Source organism: Podarcis cretensis (genome assembly GCF_951804945.1).
Source record: "Podarcis cretensis genome assembly, chromosome: 11".
Lineage (NCBI taxonomy): Eukaryota > Metazoa > Chordata > Lepidosauria > Squamata > Lacertidae > Podarcis > Podarcis cretensis.
Window position 1 is genome coordinate 43,483,239 of NC_137180.1, and position 9,939 is coordinate 43,493,177.

At 43.2% G+C, this 9,939-nt stretch overlaps 1 protein-coding gene across 1 annotated transcript; it reads left to right on the forward strand.

Annotated features, from left to right (window-relative positions):
• The first annotated feature begins 497 nt into the window (after positions 1 to 497).
• On the forward strand, positions 498 to 8,889 carry ESM1 (endothelial cell specific molecule 1). The gene is made up of 3 exons (XM_079995155.1): positions 498 to 1,030; positions 5,781 to 5,936; positions 7,260 to 8,889. Exons 1-3 carry the CDS (start codon positions 730 to 732, stop codon positions 7,358 to 7,360), a joined length of 558 nt encoding a protein of 185 aa, XP_079851281.1. The 5' UTR covers positions 498 to 729; the 3' UTR covers positions 7,361 to 8,889.
• Positions 8,890 to 9,939: the final 1,050 nt, after the last annotated feature.

Genomic DNA, 9,939 nt, shown 5'->3' on the forward strand with positions numbered 1-9,939 from the left:
CTGGCTTCCTCCAGATGTTGTTGGAGCACAACTCCCATCATCCGTGAACATTGGCCATGCTGGCTGGGACTGATGGGACCCACCGTCCAAAACATCTGGAAGGCGCTAGGTCAGGGAAGGTTACTTTAACAAGACATCGCTTTATATTACCAAAGTTGGTAGCAGGGGTTTAGAAAATGAATTGACCATGGCAGCTATGTAGTTAGTTATACGATCTCTCTTTTTGACTTTGGGAGCTGCTTTTGTGAGTGAAAAGGGTGATTTGCAAGGGGACCGAGCCAATGTTGTCCTGAAGGAAAGGTATGTAACCTACTACTCCTCTTCCTCCCCACCCCACCCCCCTGCACTTTTCTGGCAGACATCCTTGAGCATTTGAGACGGATATGAGAGTTTTCAGCCCTCACTGGAAAACAACCCAACTAAACATAACAGATTACATCAGCTCAGGCTTTTCAATTCCTGGATGGCAGCAGCGTGCTAATCCAACCTTCATCCTGGATTTCGCAAAGTAAAACAAGGGAGGCTGGCAAGAAGACAGCTTGAGGAAATTGACGACGGCAGGCCTGGTGAGCAGTAGGCTGTATAAAGGCTCAAAAAACTGCAAGCTGATCTCCCAGCTACTACTTCTGGTCCTTCACTGCTACGTCCCAGCAGCAGCAGCAGACCTCAGAGCTAAATTTCTCAACCTGCTCTTCTGCAGTGGAAACCTTGCACCTAGCACCAAAAGACATGAATCGTTTTTTGGTCTTCACTCTCTTTTTGGTACCCACGAATGCTGGACCTACCTGGAGTACCAAGTATGCTGTGGACTGCCCTGAGTCCTGCAACAGCAGTGAATGCAAAAGCCTGGTGCACTGTAAGAAGCAGGTGTTGGATGACTGCGGCTGCTGCAGAGTCTGTGCTGCAGCCTTGGGAGAGACGTGCTACCGGACCGTCGCAGGGATGGACGGCGTGAAATGCGGCCCCGGATTGAAGTGCCAGTTTTTTTCCGAAGAGGATGATTTTGGTGACGAGTTCGGTATCTGCAAAGGTAAAGGACAGTCGCTGGATAAAACTGCCAGTCATGACAATTAGGATGATACTACTCTCCATGTGTAGTGGCTGGTGATTTCATCCAGAAATACACAATTAGTACTCTTTATTTTAAAAGCAGCAGCAACACCCATCCATATTTGAATTATCCTGGCATAGCAAAAGCCTCTCTGAGATGCAGACAGACACAAATGGTTATTTATTGCTAAATCAATATTATGTCTAGTGCTTTCATTTCACAGTTTGGTAAGGTAGGTCATAATTTCTATGTTTTGCAAACGGAGGCTGAGGCAGGGTTGCTTGAGGCTGCCAGTGAAATCTATGGCTGAGGTAGGTCTTAAACCTAACCAACTCTTATGCTGGCCCCATACCTTCCAGAAACTACCCAGGCCTTATCCATTTGGAAAAGGACACTTTTATCAGGAACAACATTTAGTGATTGACTGGGAGAGATGCACAGAGGGAAAAACTCTCAGGAGGGTGGTCCTAGGTGAAGATGTCCGACCAGGAGTATAGATGATCAAGAGAACGTAGTCTGCGCTCCACAACAGGAGTTGTGATACAAAAGATTTGTGGGGTGAGAACCCCACACCCAACAGTGAAGATACAGGGTGATATTCAATGTTAGTCATACTCAGACCCGTTGAAATTAATGGGCACGACTAATTTAGGTCTATTACTGCCAATGAGTCTACTCAGAATCAAATTGAATTGGATGCAATCTCTTTTCATGAACCAGAAAAAGCTATCCCAGGTGTGCATAGATTCCATAGCACCAAGATGGGTGCTGTGAGCCTTCATATCCCTGCAGGTGCCTCCTTTCCCCCCTCTCCTCCCCAGCACCTAACAGGTGTTTTGTACTGTCAGAGATACAGCCCTTATTGGCACCAACTTTGTTAGAAGCAGTGTACGTACTTTGTCAGATAAAGGTAATACAATTTTTTATTGTTCCGCTTCAGACTGCCCATGGGGTGTGCATGAACTTTTTTTTAAAGAAATGCTGAGTGCTGTCTCATATTAAAATGTTAAACCTTTTTCTCTAATGAACTAGTCTGATACTAGTTTGACATATATAGGCAGAGTCTTTTCCCCCTATTCTTTCTCGTTTATTGTTTTTATATTCCATCCTTTTCTCCAAGGAGCTCAAAATAGCATACATGGTTCTTCCCCTCTTCTTTTAATCCCCACAACAGCCCTTTGAGGTAGGTTAGGCAGAGAGGCAGTGACTGGCCCAAGTGAGCTTCATGATGAAATGTGGATCTGAACCCTGGTCTCTCAGGCCCTAGTCCGACACTCTAACCACTATAACATACAAGGAGCTCATTTTAAAATTGCATTCTCCCATCTGCAGTCTGAAGTTGTATACACTAGTCCAATCTACCACTTTTACTCTGCTTAATACATAACCTAATATACAGATTGTTAGGTGCCTGGAAATGTACAGAAGTATAGTCTTCTGATCAAGGGAAGTCATGGTACAACTCTGTTCTGACTTGGTGAGATCCCACCTGTGCCACAGTTTATGAAGGATATTGACAAGCTGGAACACGTGCAGAGGAGGGCAAGCAAGATGACCAAGGGTCTGGAAACCAAGCCCTATGATGTATGGTTGAAGGAACCTGGTATATTTAGCATGGTAAAGGGGAGATGTGATAGCCATTTTCAAATAACTAAAAGCCTGTCACATGGAGGATGGAGCAAGCTACAACCCAAACCAATGGCTTCAAGTTATAAGGAAGGAGACTCCAACTAAACATCAGGAAGAACTTTCCGACAGAAAGAGCTGTTCAAAAGTGGAACAGACTCCCATGGTGGATTCTCCTTCCTTTGAGGCTTTTAGGCAGAGATTAGATTGCCATTGACAGTTGAGATTCTTACAGTGTCAGGGGTTTGGACTAGATGACTCTATAGGTCTTTTCCAATTCTATGATTCTATGAAAATGTACATGTCCTTATGGTTTCTGCCTAGGGGGTAATAGCTTTCAGAAGCTGGTTTTTGGATTCCTCAAAGCTGGCTGCCAAAAAGACATTATTATTTGCACTAAAAGTGCACCCATTGCGCATTTAAAGCCTATGGCTCTACCTTAAAGACTTCTGGGAACTGTAGTTTGTTAAGGATGCTGTGAACTGTAGCTCTATGAGGGTGGAACTATATTCCTAGGAATGGTTCTTCGGGGAACCATTTGCTTCAAATGTGCATTGGTATGCTTTAAATGTATGCTACATATCATAAGTCAGTGGAGTCGTTTTCAGTGGAATCATTATCACTTATAGTGAACTTATGTTATAACTGGCTGGCACGATCAGTATGCCAGAGCAGGGGTGCCAACTTGAATAAAATATTGTGGGGGCCCAGGTAAGCTCCACCCTGCAAAACTGATCACATGATGCAGTGCACAAACACCATTTGAATGGGAATGCCCATCAACTTTGCGGGGACCCAGCCCCCTCAAATATTTTGTTGTGGGGGACCGAAACCCTCATGGCCTCTAGGAGTTGGCTCCTATGTGCCAGAGGCTTGGGAGAATCCAAAGTTTGTAGAATTACTACTACTACTACTACTACTACTACTACTACAGTGGACTACTGACTGAGGGGTGGGGGGAATGGAATGGCGTGTCTAGTAATCTGAATAGGATCACTGGGCATGACAACATTATGTTGCAGGTCCCATGCGTTTACTTAGGTGCTTAGGCTTGCAGGCTTACGTTTTGATCCAACGGGGAACGAGAACCTTCCTGTAAAATAAGCTTCAAACCGGCTAATCACCTGTTTGAAAGAGGCTGGGAGTCAGAAGAGGTGCTGCAGTCAGTTTCCCACACTCTTTTCCAAGCAGCCTGATTACAGTTTATTAAAGAGCTACGCAAGAGCAGGCCTGGAATGGGTTGTGTGGGATCCTGAAAAGGTTCACATGCAAGAATTCCTTACCCATCTATGAAAGCATGTCCCTGTAGGTGATGAGTCCTACTTGGAAGGAGGTACATGAGTGGTTCTTAGGCAAGGCTTAAATGACTTTTGAGGTTGCTTCCAGAGTCCAGACAGCCTGTTCACTGCTCATTTCTCCTAATTTGTTTGCAGGGAGATTAGACAATGTTTGGAGATTTATTGAGCATTCATTCTGATATGTTTGCAGGGAAGTTATGGGGCGTTGCATCAAGCACATGTTTTCTCATGCACTTCCATGCATTTCTTCCCCCATCACTTTTTTATAACAAATAGTTTGGGGGTTTTTGGGGTGGGGGGAATAGGGGGCAGCTATGTTGCGAAAGACCTCCCAACCAACTTGAATTGCATCACTGAATTTGCCAGTATGTGAATGAATCCCACTCAAAAATAGCAACAGCCTGGAAGCCCCCCGAGTCTCCCTTGCACAATATATTTGGTGGTGCGGTCACTGCAAGTGAAGAGTAATTAGAAGAGATTCTTATGTGTGTTTTAGCCAATGGAGATTTTATGTTTGCATTTCAAATGGATGTAAATGAAAACCCGCTTCGTGGCCTGCTTTAATTTCAGGAGCGTGGAATTGCTTTCTGCTGCTGCGTCAAAGCAGCATCCAGCGTCTTGCAATGGGACTGACCTTTTAGTTGTCTTCCTGGCACATTATCAAGCTTTAAATATGTAGTGGTTAGTGTCAGACTTTGGCTGGGGTGTGGGGATGTGGCTTCAGATCTCCACTCAGCTACAAAGCTCACTGGTTAACTTAGGGCCGTCACTATTTGTGGTAAGAAGGAAAGGCCATCTTTTAATATTTGCTTTTTCATTTCCTGTTCCATTCATACCAAAACAGCCTCTGTCAGTAAACCACGGCATCCAGCTTCACTTGTTTAGTCCACTGCTTAAATGCTATAGTCCAGCATAGCAAATGGGAGAGAGCAGTGCGGTTCTGTGGCACTTACCATCTAAAACTCCCAAAAATCTTCAGTAGATGAAAACGCTAATGCAGATCATATAGAGGACTGTAGGCAATGTTCTGTATTATAATACAAAGAGAGAAAACCATACTGCTACAGGAGTCCTGATCTGGTGGGTGATGGGGGAAAGTCCTAGACAGGGCTGCTGGACAAAGGCATTTTCCTGCCTGAGGTACAGCATCAAAAAGCAACACCCTCCCCCCCCCCCCCCAAAGTCAAAGTACAAGGGACCCAAACCTGGCAAATATTTTGGCAATTTAGGCAGAAAATCCCACAAGCACCTTTCCTTTGCCTTGGCAGCAACAATTCAATCACAACAAAGCTCACTAACCTAATAAATCTAATAAATAACGTAACAATTTGTTATTTCATGACACGGCAGAGATAACTGTTTAATTCCAACCAGTTTATCTCTAGCTAGCATCCTTTGTTCCTCCTGATTATATATATTTTAGAAGATTGAAATCTTTTGTTTAGCCTTCAGGAAAGGCAAAGAAAACAATTTAACTGAACATATCTTTTGCAAGTAATAAAGTAATGTTATTAACATGCTTGCAACTGTGGGAAATATATGAAGAGATATGAACACACACATGTTGGCATTGTTGCTTTTTTGCTTCTCAAATTGCTTTCATATTGCTTTTCAAATTGTTTTATTATGAAGATCTTTGAATCATTAAGGGGGGGGGGAGAAGTGAAGTTCAAGGTATATAATCAGTGTCTTCCATAATTAGGAATCCATAGAATTGTAGAACTGGAAAGTCTCCAAAGGGTCATCTAGTCCAACCCCCTGAGATTCATAATAGATTCACTGCTGTTTCTTTTTCTGTCTTGCAGAGTGTCCATATGGGACCTATGGACTGGAGTGCCGAAGAACCTGCAACTGCCAGTCTGGCATATGCGACAGAGTAACTGGGAAATGCCTGAAATTTTCATTTTTCCAACTGGCTGCATCAAAGCCCCCCAGCAGACTAAAGCTAATTCCACATGCAGGTACGTGTTAATTGCTCAAAGCAGGAATGGGGAAACTGGTCTCTTCAGATGTTGTTGGACTCCACCTCTTGTCTGTTCCAGGCAGCATAGACAACAGCCAGTAATGATGAGAGTTGTAGCGCAACCATGTCTGGAGGTTCCCATCCAAGCAATAGAGCATCCTCCTGTGCAAGTGTCTTGAATGAACAGGAGCTGTGCATGAGCACCATGGCACTATGCAGGGGAGCTTTCTGATAGGAGCATCTGAGCATAGGAAACTACCTTATACCGAGTCAGATCAATGGCCATCTACGTTGACCGGCAATAGTTCTCCAGGGTTTCAGACAGAAGACCCCTGCTGGAGAAATCAGAGGATGAACCTGGAGGTCTTCTGCATCTGTTGGCCAGCAAGACTCCTTGCTGCCTTTGTCCCATCCAAGCAATAGAGCATCCTCCTGTGCAAGTGTCTTGAATGAACAGGAGCTGTGCATGAGCACCATGGCACTATGCAGGGGAGCTTTCTGATAGGAGCATCTGAGCATAGGAAACTACCTTATACCGAGTCAGATCAATGGCCATCTACGTTGACCGGCAATAGTTCTCCAGGGTTTCAGACAGAAGACCCCTGCTGGAGAAATCAGAGGATGAACCTGGAGGTCTTCTGCATCTGTTGGCCAGCAAGACTCCTTGCTGCCTTTGTCCCAAGAGATTAACATAGTTGTGCTTTGGAGATCCATAACACCCAGTCATCAGACTACACAACCACATGCACCTCTCCTGGACTGCATGTGCAAGTAACCTATTCTGCATGCACAGCCTTTTTGAAGGGCATAGAATCATAGAATCATTGAATTGTAGAGTTGGAAGGGACCCCCAAGGCAGATTGGTTAGATCAGTGTTTCCCAAACTTTGGTCTCCATCTGTTTTTGGACTACAACTCCCATAATCCCTGACCACTGGTCTTGCTAGCTAGGGATAATGGGAGTTGTAGTCCAAAAACAGCTGGAGATCTATGTATGGTAGTGGGAGATATTACACATGAGTCTCCCATGGCAGAATGATTTCCAGATGCATTGTTAAGCTGAAGAGGATGGAGGGACAAGGTCTCCATGATTGTAGCCATGTTAATTAAATATCTTCTAGATCTGGTGTGCAGAACCTGTGGTCCTCCCCATATTGCTGAACTACAACTCCCATCATCCATTGCCATTGACCATGCTTGCTGGGGCAGATGGAGTTGTAGTTCAGCAACATCTGGAGGGCCAACGGTTTCCTGTTCTAGATGAAGACACAAAGGAATGGGGGAAAATTATTTAATAATCTTTCTCTATTTTAAACTTTCAGAGAATGATATGGGATCCGGTGATGGCAATTCTGTAAAAGAGGATTTTGTCAAAGAAAAAGCCATTAACTCTCCAATAACGAAATGGCTAAACCCTCGCTGATATTAGCCTATATGGGCAGGACTTTCAAAACTGATGTGCTTTCTTCACATTTATAATGAATGTTCAGCAATCTGCTCCAGCAAAGGAAATAGTAATGTGTAATAAACAAATAACCGAATCCAGTCTGTAACTTCAGGAAAAGAGAATAAGACTGTGTACAGTGTACATGTTTTAAAGAACACATCTTAATTGTCATTAGAATACTTAAGTACATTATGAACTGTTGAATGTAAACTTTTTTGAAAGGACACATGAATCTAGGAGTCATATCAAATCTGCAAGCCCTACACAAAATATTCATTCATTTAAAACATAGGAATTGTATGGTGACAGAAGTCCACCAAAATTAGGAAAATATAAATTTTATAGCTGATATCCTGGTAGACTGATGAATGTAATAAAAGGGACTAAAATCAGTATTAATTTTGAATATGAAGACTACAGTCTTACGCATATTGACATGGAAGTAAGAGCCATGGAATTCAGTGAGACTTATTTTTGTGTAAGCATGCCTAGGATCAGGCTGTACTGTCACAATCCAAGACACAGCTAAACTTGCAGGCAGTTGAATCCTGTGTATGTTTACTTGGAGTTACACGCTACTATGTTCAATGGGCCTTACTCTCAGGTAAGTGCACATTGCTGCCTTTACCCAGGTGAAAATGTATCCATGCCCTTAAGCGCCCTTCGTTCAGTGTTAAATGGTGGCTTAAAACCACATATTTCAGCGATATAAATCCCATCAAATTTAATGGGATTAAGGCCACTTGTCTGCAGGATTGCACCCTCATAGTTTTGTTAGATTCCTTTTACACAAGAAAGACCACCAGCTAACTTTCCACAGCCCATAATACACATCTCAAGTGTGACAAACCCAAGCAGGTTTACAGGAGTTTTAAACAGTGATTCAACTGCTAAGTAGATTATATGAGCTACTGATTATGTAAAAACACTAGAGCAAATATTGTAAATAATGCATCTGTGGAAACAGAATGAAGGAAGCTGGAATTAAAATGAACTTTCTGTAGGAGACGTGCAGTTTTTATAAGAGGAAACTCTTACAGGTCATCAAAGTGTAAAAAATAAGTTAGGGGCAGCCCCTTAGGCCTCTTAATGTATTTATTGGTGCTGAACCAATTTTTCCCTGCTGCAGTAGACCAACATTTAGACTGGCTTCAATTTGTAAGGCTGAGTTGTCAACCTGAAGACGGGAGTTCACAATGGAAGTGCCAACACAATCAGCAGTACAGAAAAGTGCAAACAATTCCTGTGTAAGTCAATGGATCATTTCGAAGCAAGTCAGATTTGAGGCTCCTCTGGGAAATTTTTCAGTCAAATAAAAGTGGTTTGGCAGGCATAATGAGAGAGTTTATTTAAATAGTGCTGTGAATACTTTCATGAATTTAGTTCTTTTATTGTTGCTCTTTGTCAGATATTTGTGACATGATGGATCTTTGAATGTGCATGTAATAAGCTTAATGTTTATAAGTGTATATGTGTATTATTGCCCAATAAATCAGATAGAAACATATTGCTTCCACATTCTCTTCATGATAGTTAGGGATGATGTGAGTTGTAGTCTGACAACATCTGGAAGGCCACATGTTAGCCATCCCTGCAATACCTGATGTCACAATATACTATGATCCTTTAAACAACAACAACAACAACTAGAAGTGTCAGAGATTAAAACTGGGACCTTCTGCATGTAATCTAATTTTGAGTTACATTCCTTTTTCCATTTTTAAGACAGAGCAAAACAAGCTCAGTCGGTAAAGCATGAGACTCAGTCTCAGGGTTACGGGTTCAAGCGCCACATTGGACAAAAAATTCCTGTGTTACAGGGGGTGTGGTCCCTTAAAGGTGAAGGTAAAGGGAACCCTGACCATTAGGTCCAATCGGGACCGACTCTGGGGTTGCGGAGCTCATCTCACTTTATTGGCTGAGGGAGCCGGCGTACAGCTTCCGGGTCATGTGGCCAGCATGACTAAGCCGCCTCTGGCGAACCAGAGCAGCGCACGGAAATGCTGTTTACCTTCTCGCCGGAGTGGTACCTATTTATCTACTTGCACTTTGACGTCCTTTCGAACTGCTAGGTTGGCAGGAGCTGGGACCGAGCAATGGGAGCTCACCCCGCCACGGGGATTCGAACTGCCGACCTTCTGATCGACAAGTCCTAGGCTCTGTGGTTTAACCCACAGCGCCACCCGCGTCCCTTACAACTCTACAATTCTATGGTTCTATACACTGGAAAATTGATTTATTTCACTTGAGGTCTAATTATTGGGGGCCCCTTTCACCTCAAACAGCTTCCTCTTTAGTGAGACAATCCTGGCTTCTATAGAGGTCATTGGATAAAGGAGTGTTCTTGAAGGCTGATCAATGTTATGCAATGGTGGCTGGAGGTAGAATCCAAAATGCATTCTATAAAAGGTTCTGACACAATCAGTGACTAAGAATCACATACCCACAACAGAGAGCTGAATGAGGCTGGAATGCATTCTGAATCTTGTCATACTGAATAAAGGATAAAAAGACTCCATAAATTGATCAGTTTGCTGCCTTCCTTCTCTAAGTTT